This window comes from Quercus lobata, chromosome 5 (genome assembly GCF_001633185.2).
Source record: "Quercus lobata isolate SW786 chromosome 5, ValleyOak3.0 Primary Assembly, whole genome shotgun sequence".
Lineage (NCBI taxonomy): Eukaryota > Viridiplantae > Streptophyta > Magnoliopsida > Fagales > Fagaceae > Quercus > Quercus lobata.
The window spans coordinates 25710787-25728564 of NC_044908.1; the positions used below are offsets into that span (position 1 = coordinate 25710787).

Genomic DNA, 17778 nt, shown 5'->3' on the forward strand with positions numbered 1-17778 from the left:
AAAGTAAGATTACAAAATATTACAAACCAAGCTTCACCACTCTTTTCCCGAGGTACTGGGAGTTACAAAGAAACACAATGTCTTATATTTTTCTTTTTCTCTCTCTTCTCTCAGTGTTTTTCCTCTTCTTTTTTCCAACTCCTCTTTGTTTCAATATCCTCCCCTTTTATAGGAATTTTCCCTTCTTTTATCCCTCTAGCTGGTCTGTCCCTAGCTAGATCTTTTGGGGATATTTTCCCATTCTTTTATTGGTTTCCCCCCGTTTTTATCTTGAAACAGGACTTTTTGGGGGGTGTTTATATTATTCAGGTTATCCTATATGTATTTAATGCAGAAGAGATTAGATAGAGAACCTCTCATTAATGCGGAGATGAAGACTTCTGTGATCCTTATCCTTTCAGGAGGTTTCCTGAGGTGGTATTGGTAAGAGCACCACCTTGGCCAAGAATAGAAAGGGTGGGGTTGATCTCCCGTAGTACTTCTTTCGTTTATTGAGGGTTCATCCATGCTTATAAGCTTGGAAAAGCGTTTCAGGGTTGGCAGGTATGCTCAGAACTCCACAAAAATAGTCCTAAGAGGTTTCCTGTTACTACTCATTGAAATGGGCTTTGCCCATTTCCTCAAGTATGATCCTTTGAGCATTTGGGTTTCAGCCTTGAATCAAGTTCATCCCCCCACAAGGGCAATCCTCTAATTATAAAGAGGGATGCTCTCTCTCCTTAGCACCACCTGTTGACACTAGTGCAACACTATTACATTCTTAGGAATGGCACATGTCTAACTTGAGCTATAACATAGCAATTAATTGTGTTAACCCTTATTAAACGCGATAGCTCTAATTTTCTTGTAAAACTTATCTTATTTTATGGAGTGAGTCTCTCACAAGTATGTGAATCTCATATGTCCTTTTGACATGCTCCCCATGCTCTAACTCAAGAGGCCATCGGAGGTTTGATTGTTTAATTACTAATTTAGGCACTAAAAAAGTGGGGGGGGGGGGGGTGGAGAGATAACAGAGAGACTTGTGTAAGTACTTGATATTATCCTAGAAAATTTAAATCGGTTAGGCATTAATGAAAACAACTTTCTCGTTATTGTTGTAATTCCTTCTCCAGAGGTACAACTCTGGTCCGAAGTGTTCACTTTGTTGCCATTAGAGATTTTGCTACCTTTATTACTCAACGGATATGCGAATAGTGCTTTTATGATGCCTTGGGCTGTTGGGTTGGTGATGGTATAAGTTATAACACCATCACTGTTTTCTATTTATCAATATCATACTCTTATATAATGTATATGAAAGGGTAAAAAATGAGAATTATTTCGTGTATTGTAAGATAATAACAACAATGATCTCAATACATTTCCATGAACCTAGTTTTTATTTCTTAGATACCAAAAGCATTTTTATTAATTTTAAAGTTTCTATCCTAAGAGCTTTGTTGTGGATTAGTCCGTCAACTATTTTTCAAAACTGGTTCAAAGTCAAGTTGAACCATTTTTTTAATCAAACACTTCACAATTCAAACTTCTTTTTGCTCTAAATCAAAACCCATCATTAAACTTTAGTTTAAAATAGATCTCTTAGTTTCCAAGGGATCTTTCTTTCTTGCTTGTAACAACTAACATGATGATGGAGTTTAAAGATCATTGTTTAAATCTAACCAACAAATGAGTAAAAAACTCAATCATTAAAAAGAAAAATCCAGTAAAGAAACACTACACCATTTTGTGGGTTATTATTACACGAGCAATGCTACAGGCATAAAACTATTTTACAACATTTTTACAAAACTGTTGATGTGGCTAATTCTTACTTGTTTTCATTTGGACTTTCCATTAAATCACGTTTTTGCTTACCAATAACCACTCACCACATTAGCAGTTTGTAAAAAAGTTTGTAGATCTAGCATTCTCCTTATTACACAATACACACAGATAGAAAGAATAGAGTAGGGCATCCCCTCCAAAACAAAAGGCAATGACTTGATTCTTTAAAAAAAAAAAAAAAAAGCAATGGCTTTAACCTTTAAGTTAAAATGGGCCCACTTTTTTTGGGCCAAAACTTTAATAGTGATTGAATCCGCAAAATGGGCCCTACCATATACTAATTACGAACATGCCGACAACCCCAAACGGCCATATTAAGAAGCCCACTAAAAAAAGCAAAAAAACAAACCGAACCTACTTTAATACCAAAACCATAAAATAGTGAAAAGCCCAAGGACAATATAGTAATTTCACTCTCCTACCCCCCACCAGACTCTCTCTCCGTTCTTTTTTACCGTTAAAACGTCGCCGTTGAGGCCACACTGCTCCATCAATCTCTTCACTCACTGACAAAAAAAAATCTAAGAGAGAGAGAAATTTCTTCTTCTTCTCCGAATTGAAATTTGAAACCCTAATTCTTCGAATTTTGAGAGAGAGAGAGAGAGAGAGAGAGAGAATATGGGAGGAGCATCGCTGGGTGGGTTGCAGGAGCATTTGAAATTAGCGAGAGAGTACGCTCTGGAAGGACTCTACGACACCTCCATTATCTTCTTCGATGGCGCCATTGCTCAGATCAACAAGTATTTCCTCTCTCTCTCTCTCTCTCTAGAATTCTCCCATTTCCTAGGGTTTTGGTTTGCTTATCTTGGATTTTCTTGGAAAATGTAGGTGTTTGGTAACCAGGAAATGTTCACATTTGATTTTGGGGGTTTTACTTGATTCTTGCGGTTAGAAATTTTTTTTTTTTTTTTGGGAGGAAGATGTTTAAACATGAAAATATTTACTTACTAAAACAGCTACTGATTTCGGCTTAGATTTGTGGCTTTCTTTGTTATTTGGAGTTATGTTAACTGTATGAAAATGTTAGTTTTGCATCTTTGTTGAAGTATTTGTTTCTTTTACTTTTTTAGATGGGACATGATAATTTCTTCCCAAACATCATTGTCAAATTCCGAGTAAGATTTATATGGGGTTGATAGGAAAGAAAACCATATCAACAAATGAAATTTGATATTTTTCAGTCACTCTATTTTCCATTTTTTATTTTATGTCATTGATCTGTTTTTATGCATAAGTTCACTTAGTAAAGCTTTTGAACTTCTGTTGTGATTTCAGACACCTAAACACTCTTGATGACCCTTTAATTCGTGCAAAATGGATGAATGTAAAGAAAGCCATTTCTGAGGAAACAGAAGTTGTAAAGCAATTGGATGTGGAGAGAAAGGCATTCAAGGATGGTCCTGTTTCCAGACGCCCTTCTTCACCACCCATAAATACTAAATCGTCATTTGTATTTCAACCGCTAGATGAGTACCCAACTTCCTCAGGTGCTCCATTTGATGATCCTGATGTATGGCGGCCACCTACTCGGGATACTTCAAGTAGACGGCCAGCAAGGGCTGGTCAAATGGGCATGAGGAAGTCGCCACAAGACGCGACTTGGGCTCGTGGTTCTACTAGAACAAATACAACTGGCCGTGGTGCAAAGACTGGTGCTTCAAGCAGGGTTAACTCAGGTGTCCGATCATCAACTACTGGAAAGAAAGGCACTGGTTCTGGGAAGTCTAGCAAGGCTGATTCCGCGGTAAGTTGTTGTCCACAAGATTCTTGGGCAATAATTTTGGTTAATTAGGACTTATTGCTAGTACCAAATAGGTGGGTGGAGTTTTATCTTCAATGTGGGAATTTTACTATCATACAATTGGCTTCTTTGAGTTCTTTTCCTCATAATGATGCTGGTGCCAAAATTTATCTCGTACATCTTACACATTGTGCAGTTCTTTACTCTGTAATTACTAGTACCAAAATTTGAATATTTCTTTTCTGCATCTTATTTTCCTTCTATGAAAAGTAATTGAAACCCAAAATCTATGTTTATTTGGAAGTTTGATTGAAACTGAAATTTTGTCTAGGTTTAATAGATTCACATTCTGGAATGATTAAAACTAAAATGTGAAAACTGTTAGGGTTGTCCTTCAAGACCTCTGTATCAAGTTCTTGTGATCTTGTGTGAAAAAAAAATGTTGAAAGTTTGATTTGGTTTCTAAGGTAGAAACATGATGCTGGATCCAGTTATCCTAAAGTAGGGAAGGCCTTGACCACTTAGTTTTTACCTTCACTAACATGTAATTTGCCTTCTCAATCATTAAGTTGGTTTTACTGAAGTCCGACATAGGCCTTGACCACTTAGTTTTTTACTTTCACAAGCATGTAATTGCCTCATTGAGAGAATATGCTGTACTTTGGATTTTGTTGATTGCTAGGCAAGTAATGGTGTATGCAGGGTTGTTTTTTCACATGGCTTAATCTTCAAATATGATATCAAAAGGAAATAATGAATGGGAGGGATGAACTGATCTATCACATGTCTATATCAGACTTTTTTGTTACTTGAATTTGCCTAAACTTTCTGATTTTTGTCGTGAAATCTTTGGGAATTAAAAAATCCATTGGCTGTAGCAATTTTTAGTTATTTTCATCAAGTTTTACATGGTATTTCTGATTGGAAACACCTATAATGATTAGCTTCTTGTGTTTCCGGCCTCTGAAAAACATATTCCTTTTGCTTTTCCTAGTATGATGAGCTATATTAGATTGAGGTTGTATACCTATCAAAAAGAGAAAAAAGAAAAAGGATTGAGGTTGTCTATATTCTGCTAAATGTTTTGTATGTGGAATTATTAGAATAGTGATGCTGAAGATGGAAAGTCAAAGAAGGGACAATATGAGGGGCCTGATGCTGACTTGGCTGCAATGCTTGAAAGGGACGTATTGGAAACCAGTCCTGGAGTGAGATGGGATGATGTTGCAGGGCTGAGTGAAGCAAAAAGACTACTAGAAGAAGCTGTTGTGCTTCCTCTGTGGATGCCTGAATATTTCCAGGTACTCTTTGACTGGTTAAAGCTGATTTAGCATAAAAGTATAATGCACAAGGTTTGAGTACAATTGAATTATATTATGTTAGTTTTTTTTTGAAGGGGGGGGGGGGTATATTATGTTAGTTAATTCATGGTATGAAGACATGATATCAGGTCATCTTTCAATTTCGTATTTGGTTGTGTTCAGATGCAGATTTCTTTTTGCTTTATGACTGGTTTAACATTTGCGATTTTCATGTCAAAATACAATGGATTATTTTGAATCCATTCAAATGAGCACAAAAGACATACCAATATACATAGCAGTTGTATTGGATGTGACCACCAAAACTTAATCCTCACATATTGATTGGGGTGTGAGGTTTTTACTGGTTCCTCTCCCATTTTCTGCATCTCCTTAGAGTTAAATGAATTTCTTTTGTGCAATGAGGTTGGTTTAAGCCTATTGCTTCTTTGCTTGTAGGGAATTAGGAGACCCTGGAAAGGTGTTCTCATGTTTGGTCCTCCTGGAACTGGGAAGACGTTGCTAGCTAAGGCAGTTGCTACTGAGTGTGGTACTACATTTTTCAATGTTTCCTCAGCTACATTAGCTTCAAAATGGCGTGGGGAGAGTGAGCGCATGGTGCGGTGCTTGTTTGATCTTGCAAGAGCGTATGCGCCAAGTACTATTTTCATTGATGAGATTGATTCTCTCTGCAATTCCCGAGGGTAATTCTTTCACCACATTTGGTTTAGGTTTGAAAAGCCCATTCACGTTTTCTCAGATGCTTTTAGTTTAAGATCTAAACAAGTTTTGTTCCCCCCCACCAAAAAAAAAAAAAAAAAAAATCACTTATGTTTTATTCCATCATTTATTATGTTCTGCTCCTGTAGTTTTGTGCATTTATGTTTTTTGTTCTTGTGTCATATATACCCTTTTGTTTTCAACCCTATATGTTGAATATATAAAAATGCATGTATGATGCTTTGAGCTAGTTCACTCTCTCTTCCCGCCTTCCCTCCTTCGTATGGCTTTATTTTCTGTGTACATGTTGAACCTCGAACCAGATTAATGAATATGTTCATTTTGAACTAAAATGTGAATTGATTGTGAGAATAATTTGTCAAATATGTTTTGTACCTATATTGAACCCAAGTTCACAATAACTTCTTTTCTTCAGGGCATCAGGGGAGCATGAATCATCCAGAAGGGTGAAGTCTGAACTTCTAGTTCAGGTAGATGGTGTAAATAATAGTTCCACAAGTGAAGATGGTACCCGTAAAATAGTGATGGTTTTGGCAGCTACTAACTTTCCATGGGACATAGATGAGGCTTTGAGGTTGCTCCTCTCTCTCTTTTTTGGTATTTTTATACGGGTTTTCTTTACCCTGAGTTGTCAGTTATAATAACTATATTTTCTAGGTCTAAAAATGCCAAATTTTACTATTTGGATTTGTTGGCTTTCTTTTCCGCATTTAATTTGGTGGTAATCTAATGCAGGAGACGGCTGGAAAAGCGTATTTATATTCCTCTTCCAAGTTTTGAGAGTCGTAAGGAGCTTATCCGGATCAATTTGAAAACTGTAGAGGTAAATTAGTTGATACCAATATTTTCTGGCCATATTACAGGAGTGAGAGTCTATCACAATCTTGGATTTATCTTACTTTTTGTACCATCTTTTGAATTGGATTTGGTTAATTTCCGATATAAGGTTATTTTTCTCTCGGATCAATAACCTAAATGTAACTTAATTGGCATTATGCACTTTTTACTTTAATTTCCTGATTAGAAAATGAGCACTAAAGAAGAAAAATCTTTGGGCATGTGAAAGGTTTGATCATTTGTCTTGTTTCTATGGCTTAAACCTAAGTGATATTTTGATGAAGATTAACTTTTAAGGAACAGGCCGCCTGGTCAATGATGCTAGCCAGATGGTTACATGAGTTTATTGACCCATTCATGGTTTTGTCTTTATTCACATGATTGCCGAATTCCTTACATTAGAATTAAATTCTTACAGAACTCACATGTTCTTGTGTGTGTGTGTGTCTTTTTTTTAAAAATTATTTAAATTATTTTTAGTGCTACTGCTTTGAATGGAGTCCGAATCCATCTTTTGGGGATTACAAATGATTATATCTCAGCTTTCACCGCAGTACATATAAACATAAATAATTGGACGTTGGAAGAATGTTTCTACAACCCTCTATGTGGCCATTTAAATGAGCATCCACTTGTACTTTTAATCACATGACCTATTTAATTGTTATGTGAGTTATATAAATGATTTAATGAGTCATGATTAAAATACACATGCATGGTCTTATGAACTAATGCTAAATAATGGGTTGGAGAAACCCAGTTTAAAGGAAAATTTTGTCCTAAATAATTCACAAAACAAAAAGACCTTATTAATATTCAGTACCTTGTTTTGATAAGAGTTTGCCAAATATGCGGGGGTTCATAGAAGCAACTCCAAGAAGGGGAGGAGGCTACTATTTGATCAGCCAGCCTAGCTCTATTAGTTGAAAGCTCTTTTGGTTCTTGTGCAAGAAAAAGTATCCTTGCGGACCTCTTGTAGCATTATCCGCTATTCCTGACAGCTCAAGTTTGTCTCCTTTGCCTGTGCCCTAATTCCTGCTCCTTTCTGCTTCTGATATTTCCTTGACGAAGTAGTGCTGTAATAGTTTCCAATAATATGCTTGCATTTATCTTAATATTATTTTGAAGCATCTATGTGTCCTTTCAATATGTTTTCTGATTGATCATATTTGCCATGTATCAGGTGGCCCCTGATGTAGATATTGATGATGTTGCTCGCCGAACGGAGGGGTACAGTGGAGATGATCTGACAAATGTTTGCCGGGATGCTTCCTTGAATGGCATGAGACGTAAAATAGCCGGAAAGACACGTGATGAGATTAAGAACATGCCCAAGGATGAGATTTCGAAGGATCCTATTGCCATGTGCGACTTCGAGGAAGCCATAAAGAAGGTCCAACGCAGTGTTTCGGCATCTGATATTGAAAAGCATGAGAAGTGGTTTTCAGAGTTTGGATCAGCATAAAGATCATGCCATACTGAAGCTAATAGATTAGGTGTTTTTTTTCCTAACTAGTCGGTTTGCGTGGTCTGTGTCCTCTAATTGTTCCTTCATATTTTTCATTTATTTTTCGTGCAGCCGATTAAATTCAAACCCCAGGTGTTGGAACTTGGAAGTGTAACCTATTGTTGTGCTATTTTGTATCTGTAATCACTCATGTAATGTAACTTGGTCATGATTGCACATCCCTTGTTGATCTAATTCACTTATATCTCTCTCAAATGTTATTCAATCAATCCCTTATTCCCTGAATCATGTAACCATCTAAAGAATGGAATGAAATATCTCTTCACGTTTAAGGCAATGGGGGTAGTCAGCAAGGCACATACGGGAAAAGAGGAAGGCAGTTTTGCGGATTAGGATTCTCCAGGTTTTTTTGAACGACTTTAATTGTGCAGCTTTTAAAATCTTACCTATATATTTTGAAACAATTCATCTTGTCTATTTATTTTGAAATAAGTGAATTGAATTTGGTTTGTTATCGATATTTAAATATATTTTGACTATTACATTGGAGTAATGTTTATTTAAAATATTGTTGACTTTCATAAAAAATGGTATGATGTGATAAAATCTTACTGATAAAATCTCATAACTTATTTTGAAATAGTCACTTATTTTGAAATAGAAAGAGAAGATTTTACGAATTTTTAATTTATATTCTTCACTAGAAAAATGCTAGGTTTATGGTATTTTTACAATATTTTTGACAAATTCGAGGTGGTAAGTTATTAGTGATTTTAATTTGAATTTACTATTAAAATTATTTTTTTATCTACTAATAATATTCAATAACAACTTGCTATCTAATAAATGTTTGTGAAAATATTGTGAATGAGTTATAGATTTTTAATCATTATCTTAAGGGTACTCGTTAGAAAGAGTTATAGATTATTAACTGCGGATTTGCCATAATCGCACAAAAAAATAGTTCCAAAGAGTCTTTTGAGTGGGTGGACATTCCAACACCTTCGGCTTTGACCCTGCCGTTTTTTTTTTGGGTTGGAAAATACGGCGCCGTTGAAAATACGAAAGCCCGACAGGCATGTTTTAGAAAAAGCATATAGATTATTTATAGGGTCAGCAATTTGGTTGAACAATATTAAATTTAAGACGGCAAAAATATGCTTGAAACAACATTGACAATTTTTGGCATTTTACAACCAATTGACAATTGCAATGTGAATTAAATCGGCAATACTCAATTTAATCTCTGAGTCTTTTTCATTTCCCTCCATTGCTTCGATCGCCGCCCCATCTAAACTAAAATTAATTTTACTTGCTGAATCTCTGACTACATTAATTACTCACAATAAAAAGCTAGAGTGGTCTTTCTCAAAAAAAAAAAAAAAAGCTAGAGTGGATATCTCCCATTCCCCCCATAAAGGTATACTTTTCTTCGTACCCCTGCCCATATACTGGTCCACGTGGCAATTCACTTACGCTTTTCTCTTAAAATATTACTAATATATACTACTCTGATTTAACGAATTCTTTGCTCAATTAATAAAAGGAAGCTTCATCAAAAAAAGAAAAAAAAAAAAAGAAAAAAAAAGGAAATTGTTTTTATCTTAGCTTGTTTGATTTGAATTTTTTGCTTTGGTTGGTTGGGAAAAGTGAAGTGTTATGTTCATAATAATTTTGAAAAACTTTTAACAACAAATTCTAAGTGATAAACTGTTATTGGTTATAAGCTAATATTCCATAACAATTTGTCAATTAAAATTTGTTATGAAAATATTCCAGATATACATTTCATACTCAGAAAATAATAGCCAAAAATTCAGGTGGAAATGGTGGGATAGATAAAAACAAATTAAAATAAAAAGGAAATTTTAATAGGAAATTCAGTTGGAAATTTTAATTTAAAAATAAAATAAGAAGGGAAGCTGTACAGGCAGCTTCCGGGTGAGATTTTCATTACTGTTTAAATTTCATATTAATGCTCTTTCAACTTGTATCTCCCAACCATGCAAGCCCTTGCCCCACACAGCCAATACTAAATCATGGAAAACTTTAATTACAAAATTTTCACTCTCATTTCTTTGCATTTCCTTTTCTTCACTTTCTTCAGCTTCAACCAGGCAGCCAATTCCTCAGAGTTGCTCGACTTACCCCCACCACTAAAAGGTAACCTTGAACTGTTTGTTTCACTATATATTTTCTTTACAAAACAAATTTGGTGTTTGATAGTTTATTTATTTTTTATTAAATTCTTTTGGTTTTATCTTAAAGGACTAAAATGAAATTTGGGTTTTGAATTTGATTAGCTTGGTTGATAGTTATGATGATTATAATGTGGGCGATGATGGTTTCTGTGTAGGTATTGCATGTGCAGTAATAGATTGTGTGCAAGGAACATGCAAGGACTCTAGTTCATTTCTTGGTTTTGAGTGTGAGTGTTACCCTGGTTGGAAGGCAATACAGATTGGTTCTTTGACCTTCCCTGCTTGTGTTATTCCTAACTGTGAGTCTCTCTCTCTCTAATCTCTGTATCTCTCACTCTCTCTCTCTCTTTGTTACAAGTTACAACACCAATGCATGTAGATATGAAGTGACTCTATGCATAGTTAATACATCTATTTTTGTAATGCACATGTTTGGGTCTCTATCTGTTTACAAAGGAATGGAAAATGCTAAGAAAATGTCCTGAAGATAGTGGAATTCAATAAATTTTTTCATTTTCATCTCTCAAATTAAATAAAAGAAAAAAAAAATCATGCTTTTATTTTCAATTCCTTTTCAGGAATACTTCTAAAATCATTGATTTTACCCATTATAGGAACATTTTTATTAATTTTAAGGAACATTTTTACTAAATTTAAGGAAGATTATTAACCTTTAGAAATTTGACCAACATGGAAAAAAAAGAAGGGAAAAAGGAAAAAAAGAATAAGAAGAAAGTCTATAAAGTTGAATTATGCCCGAAAGTAGATAGGGATGGCAATTGCCTAGGGTTGGGTTAGATCATAGGTGTCTTGTCTTCCCTTGGATTGTGGAAAATCCATAGCGATTCTAGAGGACATATCAAGGCGAGATGGGGTGGAAACATTTTGTCATTCTTAATGATATGACTTTGACATTGTGGAATTGAAATAAAAGAGAAAAGGGAGGGGCATGACGAAAGTGTTTCGAGAGAAAGTGTTTTTATTTAAATATATTCAATCAATTACATGCTTATAGGCCGGGGTAAGGTAGAATAGGACTAGGAAAACCGCATGAGGCAGAGCAGTGTAGGGCAAGTTGAGCTGGGCAAAACATTTTTGTCATACCTAGCAAGCTCAAAGAAAACTAACACTAAGGCCCTTCTATCTCCTTACTCTCCCTTTAGCTCAAAGTAACTTAAGCTTCCAACCCCTCTCAACCAATTCTACAATAAGTCTAAAAACACAATAATTTTCACTATTTATTTTTTCAATATTGTTGAAGTGACAAATTGTAAATAATAAATAATAAAAGTGATATCAATTATAAACCCATGTGAAGGGATATTATACTAATCAGTCCATTACCTATAAACTTTGTGAAAAAAGTTGTGAAATTTACTGGGGTTGTAGTATTGTTGTAATTCCATCCACATTCCACAACCCATACTATTGGAAAAAATGGGTTTTGTACAATAATTACAAAGCAAGTTCTTGGTTTAGGTATAAAAGACAATAGAAAACTATTTTTTGTTCTTATTCTCAAAAAATAGTATTTTTTTTTGTTTGTTTTTAAAATCAATTTCTAAAAAATGTTGTTCCAATCAGGCCCCTTCGACCTGAAATTTTCTTAGTATTCTTCTCTGCTTTGTGTCATAAAATATGCAATTGCAACAAGATTGTGAAACATATTTCTCATTACTGTATTAATCAATTTTTTATTTCTCATTACTAATATGTTTGGCAATTGTCAGAGACTACTAGGGGCAGAGGCATGTACATGGGTGGAGGGGCCTTGGCCCCCTAAAATTTTGAAAATTTATATATATATATATATATATATATAATTATTTCAATGTTTTCAAAATTTAGCCTACAAAAATAAGAATTGGCCTCCCCAAATATTTGAATTAGTCCAATAATGCTCTTGAAAAATATAATTGGTCTAATAGTTATAGAGACATAATTTTATTTTTTATTATAAAATGTGCTCTTATATCTTGTATAACTTATCAAATAAAATAGTGTGTATATAATAAAAAATGCTTGTGTGTGCATATGTGTGTATATGCGAGGGGGTTGTTTTGGTAAATATATGGACAAAGTTTAGTTACAAAATTGGTGGTAGGTTAAGGCTACAACCTTACTCAATATTTTTTTATTGGAGGTGAATTTTGACAAATCCACCATTGAATTACATTTTCTTCTTATATTCTCCATACTTGCAAAATTTCTAAAAAATTAAAAATCAATAGTTATGTCATCAATTAATTGTTTAAATTGCAAGTTTTTGTAGTTTAAAATTATGAATAAAATATGAGCTTATAGATCATATAGTAAATAATATTTGATTGACACAAAATTTGACATGTGTATTAAGAGTGTAAAAAATATACAATCCAGCAGTTGAATTTTCAAAATATGTAGTTATTTTAATGATATTGAGTAAATTTGTAATCTTAGACTACAACAAATTTTGTAGCTAAATTTTGTCCTAAATATATTAGTGTCGCAACTCCCCCCCCCCCCCCCTTCCCAAAAAAAAATTCCTTACTCTGTCCCGTAGACTATCCTCTTGGATTGCCAGTTTAATTTATAATTAATTATGTTTCTACTTCCTAGATTAAGGAAGAACAATTTTTAAGATGAGAATTATTATCTAATTGATGCTAAGGTTACTATTTATTACCTTATCATTATTCATTACAAGCTGATGCGCCAGATTTTAAACACAAAACAAAAAAGTACTTAAAAATATTACTTTGACATTGCTGATATTGCACCAATTATATTTATTTTCTATTGAGCACAAATAATTATATTCATTGTCATGTCTATTTATAAGCTTTTTGTAGTAAAATTAATAATAGCTATAATATTTTCCTTGTTATTTTACTTTCTTTGTTTTGAGCGAAATGATAAGCCATAAAATTGGGTAAGCTCTCTTACCAACAGCTTCCCTCTGGATCTCCATTGAAGCAAAAAAATGAGAAACAATTTATGACTCAACTACTTTGATATTGATATGAAACAAGTATTGGGCCCCTTCATAACTTATGGTGTCCATTAGGAACTCAACAAACTATATATATATATTTTTTTGATTGTCAACTTGTACCATAGCTTTCATTAATAAGGACAAACGTCCAAAGCAATTACATCATTCAATAATTGATTCTCAATACAGGGTGGGAAATCCTCAACCCAGATTACACAGTCATTTACATTCTTAGACTCTCTAGCAAGTAGATGAGCAGCCGTATTGTTCCTTCTGTTTGTGTGGACTGCTTTCCAAGAGCAAAACATCTGCAAGTAATTTCTGGCGCCTTCAACTATCTTTAAAATTGGGGTGGAAGGTGCATCTACTCCTTTCAAAGCTAGGAACTCAACAAACTATATTTGGGTCCAACAATAAGTGAAAACAACTTCCTTTTTGCTAATTTTCAACATAAATATTAAATGCTATGGGAGGGAAAAAAGATACATGTAGGATTGGAAGATTATTAGTTTATCACTGCAATTTTAAATTTTTCATTTGCAATACAAAGACAGGACAAATATTTAATTGGATTATTGATGACATTTCAGGCTCAGTGAATTTCCAATGTGGGATAGGATCTCCAATACCATCCCCACCAGTAGCTCCAGTTTCACTCCTTGCAAATGATGGTACATTCACTAACCGTAGCATATTTTTCGTTTCCAAAATGAAATGAATAGGGAAAAAAGAAGAAGAGAGGCTATAATCTGGGTTCATTATTTAAGAAAATTATGCCAACTAAACTAAGCAATTGTTACAACTTGTATCTATGTATGTGTGAATTTTGTTACAGCTTGTGCCTTTGTTTGGTGCGGGGATGGAACATGTGTGACCAATGGAACAGGATACAAATGCCAGTGCAATGACGGTTCGACGAATTTGATGGACAAGCCAACCTTAGCTTGTTTTAAGGAATGTAAGTAGATCATTATAACTACAAGAATAAGCTCGAATAATTTATGTTTCCATTTAATTTGAAAAAGAAAGCACGTTTAGCTCGTTGAACTAGCACCTATTAATAATAAAAATAAGGTTCAAATATATTTATCTTTTATAAGTCTCTTTTCGTCAAATATGAGATTTGGGGTTAGATTCTCAGCTATACTAAAAAGCAATTGATGTCTTTATCTTATATAGGTTAAAAACTTTTTCTCAAAAAGAAAAAGAAAAAAAAAACTAGTATCGATTAATAATAAAAATAAGATTTAAATATATTCATTTTCTTCCTTTCAAGTTTCAACAAAAAGATTGAGAATTTTGTTTTGTGTATCATTGGACATTGCAAATCCTTTTTGATAGGTTACTTAGGAGGAGATTGCAGGAATCTTCAGTTAGGCTCGATTCAATCGTCACCACCAACACTGGGTCCATCTGGTTCTTCAAGAAATGGTATGTCACCGCAACCAACACCACCTAGCACATCTAGTTCTTCAAGAAATGGTATATCAAATGGAGGTAAATTTATGCAACATAATTGAAAGTGCTTAATGTTGCCTTACCTTAAATAAAAGAAGGTTTCATTTTTGTTTTCTAATTTTATACAATGCCTTTTTCTATCTATATGGTAATAAAAAAATTCAAACATAATGGGCAGAGTCCACAAATGATCAAATTTGGGCCTATGAGCTCTATCCCCTTCTTTCCTGACTTGATTTGATTGGATTTTCTGTCTCTTTTTGGGTTGGAGTTTCTGAATTCTGCCTCAAAAGATTACTCATAATTGCTTGAACCTGTTACTGGGCATTAGGCAGGGCTTATTTCTGGGCTGTACTTCTGCTCGTGGTCCACTGCCACTCCATGACAAGAAGTAATAAAAAAAGGACAAGAACGAAAAAGAACTAGATAATGGAAAACAAAAAAGAAGATGACAAACGAACCGAAATTTTTGTTTGTTTTTGTTTTTGTTTTTTTGGAAACAACCAAAATTTAGTTGATAACTAAAATTGTAGAAGGATGGCATTGTGCTAAGGCTAGGCCACTAGCAGATTGTCATTATTTCCCCTTTGAAAATTGGTCCTCTTTGTTCTAGTTTTTGCACAATAAGATCATAAGAGCATTCACATTATTGGTCTTCTTAAAATTCTCCCCATATTTTAAGATAATAATCTATTTTTCCTATTTTAGCTAACCACTTTACAAAACACCCATGTCAACTCTCTATTCTATATTCTATTTCATAAAATATTGTTTAATTATTTATATTATTTCTCTTACTTTTTAAAACCTCACTTTTTTTTATTCCAATTAAGAGTGTGTACGAGTCAGGTTGGAGGGTTTCAACCCAACCTTGTCAAGTTGGGTTGAGAAATTCCCCTATAGATTGGGTTGGGTTGGCTTAGGGGGTTGGGTATGCATGTTTTATGCATAGTAAAAAATTAGGCGTTCATCAATTATTTTAAACACTTTTTTCAATAAATTATTATAATTCATATAATATGTTTAAATTATATTCCAAATTCTCAAGTTTATCGAAACTAAATTTCAAAATCTCAAAATTTATCAAATTAGAAAATTAAAATAAGGGTAATAAAATAAACTTATATATATGGTGGGTAAAATTTCAAACCAACCCACGAAAACCAACCTGAGGTGTTGGGTTGGGTTGGTTTTGATGGGTTGGTGGATTTGATGTACACTCTTAATTTCTATTGCCAAAACACAAAATAATAAAATATAGGTTTGGGGAATGGGTAAGGAGCCCAATTTGGGGCTTCTGTTGGACTGCTCTACTTAAATTGGGGTCTTACCCTACTTTAGGGAGCCTAATGTAATTGCTCTAAATATTGGTTTCTTTTTCTCAAATTCAATTCATACTTATTAATTTATTATTGATAAAAGTTAAATTTACTATATAGAAATAAGTCTATATAATAAAAATAAAAGTTCAATCTAAGACCTGACTGTTGTTTTGAGTTCCACCAATTGGCTGCTTTTTTAGAGGGGTTATTTTTCTAAGTTGATGATTTTTTGGGTGAAATTGAGATTGCATGGAGATTATCCCGAATAGAATTATTTCTTTATGTTATTCTGTTGAGCAGGCTCTAAAAAGTACTTCAATAGTTTATTTTATGTAATTTTAATTTTATCATTGGACAGTAGGGATTTGGGTTAAAAAGAGCTATTTCCTAAAACTTTTTTATTTATTTATTATAGAAGAAGCTATTTCCTAAACTTGGTATTGACCACCACGTTCCCTGATTTTTGTTTTTTCTGTAATGGATTTTCCTTCTAATATACCTAATTCTGTGAACTTACCTGTTTATTCTTCTTCCCATTTTATATTTATATTTATTAATATGCTTAGCTAATTCATCATGTTCCATGTGCAGGAATTGGTGAAGTACCAAATTGCTCAAGGAGTTACTACGCACTAACCGCAATAATGTTAGCAGCAATCTTTCTAACTTGGGTGTAAAGTAGATCAAGACGATGAACACAATGATGACAGTGATAAATATAGTTTGATTAACACTCTTTTTTAGCCAATAATCATAAGGTGTTTGTTATCAAGTTGCATATTTGGGGGTAAATTTTGTGTTTAAATTCCTATTTGTAATGCACCCAAGTTAGAAAATGATCAATTTTAGTTTCTCCATATACTTGGTCCACAAATTTGAGTTTCTCTTGTGCTCAAAATCATCAAGGAAAAGAGGCCTGAAAAAAAATGTTGCAGACAATCTACCTTGTTAAGCATTGCTAACAAAGATGGTATGAGGATGTTGGAAATTAGGCCATTTATCTTCTGATTGGCTAAGATGTGTTTAAAGCTCCCCAATTTCTTGCTTTTCACTGATTTCACATTGGGACTGCAAAAAATTTTTTGCTAAGGAATAGTACTTTACTTTAAGGTTTTTTTTTTTTTTTTTTTGAGAATCCTTTACTTTAAGTTTACACTGCCAAACTTCGTTGGAGTTTGGCATGTAGTACAAACCTAACTATTGAACTGACAAGATAAAGATCCTAAAATTTTTGATCAAAGTACAGGAAGAGTGACCACTTGAATCATGTGTGTTGCTTTACTTAGTAGAGGACAAGTCATGTGCCCAAGGGAGATTTCTTAATTTCTCTTATCATAGAAGCAGTTTTAAATGCTTTTGATTGCTTTGTTTTTGTTCTTTCTGTTGTCCTTTTTTCTGGTTCCTTCACTTATCTCTGCGTGCTATAATGGTTTCATGGATTCAAGTGCCGCTCTGCATGTGCTAAAATATGTGCAATGTTTCAATCAAAATCGTTTATAAAATTACCATGGCTTTTTTTTTTTTTTTTCCCTGTTTTATTGTTCACTTTTTTGCCTCCTTTTCACTGAACCTTTTCCTTTTATTTCTTATCTATTTATCATTTTTAATGTCCAAATGGATAGGTAAGTACAACTGAAGCATACTAAAAACTCTTTGAAGTAAAACAAAAATTTATAAAATGTTTGTTTTGTTATGCTCAAGGAATATGCATGAACCATATATTATTAAAAAAAAAAAAAAAATCATAAACTGGAAAATAGAGTACAAGGGCCAGCGAGCATTAGTAAAATCCATATATCATTAGTGTTGGTAAAGGTTTACCAACTTGCTAGCTACAAGACAAGGCAAATTGTACCAAAAGTAAATTTCTCGTCCTAGTAGTTTAAAATGGGTTGCTTTCTGTAA

The 17778-nt window shown here is 33.6% G+C and overlaps 2 protein-coding genes across 3 annotated transcripts; both read left to right on the plus strand.

Moving 5' to 3' along the window:
* Positions 1-2350: 2350 nt before the first annotated feature.
* On the plus strand, positions 2351-8204 carry LOC115991853 (katanin p60 ATPase-containing subunit A1). Its single transcript, XM_031115801.1, has 7 exons — positions 2351-2570; positions 3106-3574; positions 4675-4872; positions 5332-5576; positions 6029-6187; positions 6349-6436; positions 7634-8204. Exons 1-7 carry the CDS (start codon positions 2449-2451, stop codon positions 7913-7915), a joined length of 1563 nt encoding a protein of 520 aa, XP_030971661.1. The 5' UTR covers positions 2351-2448; the 3' UTR covers positions 7916-8204.
* A 1717-nt stretch (positions 8205-9921) lies between these two features.
* LOC115988750 (neurogenic locus notch homolog protein 3-like) lies at positions 9922-16882 on the plus strand. Of its 2 annotated transcripts, none has more exons than XM_031112369.1 (6): positions 9922-10081; positions 10275-10418; positions 13684-13764; positions 13929-14051; positions 14435-14524; positions 16465-16882. In XM_031112369.1, the coding sequence occupies exons 1-6, from the start codon at positions 9958-9960 to the stop codon at positions 16548-16550; spliced, it is 648 nt and encodes a 215-aa protein (XP_030968229.1). In that variant the 5' UTR covers positions 9922-9957; the 3' UTR covers positions 16551-16882. The 2 variants fall into 2 exon arrangements, with proteins under 2 accessions (XP_030968229.1, XP_030968228.1); XM_031112368.1 differs by having other exon boundaries at positions 9937-10081; positions 14435-14590; positions 16465-16784.
* The last annotated feature ends 896 nt before the right edge of the window (positions 16883-17778 follow it).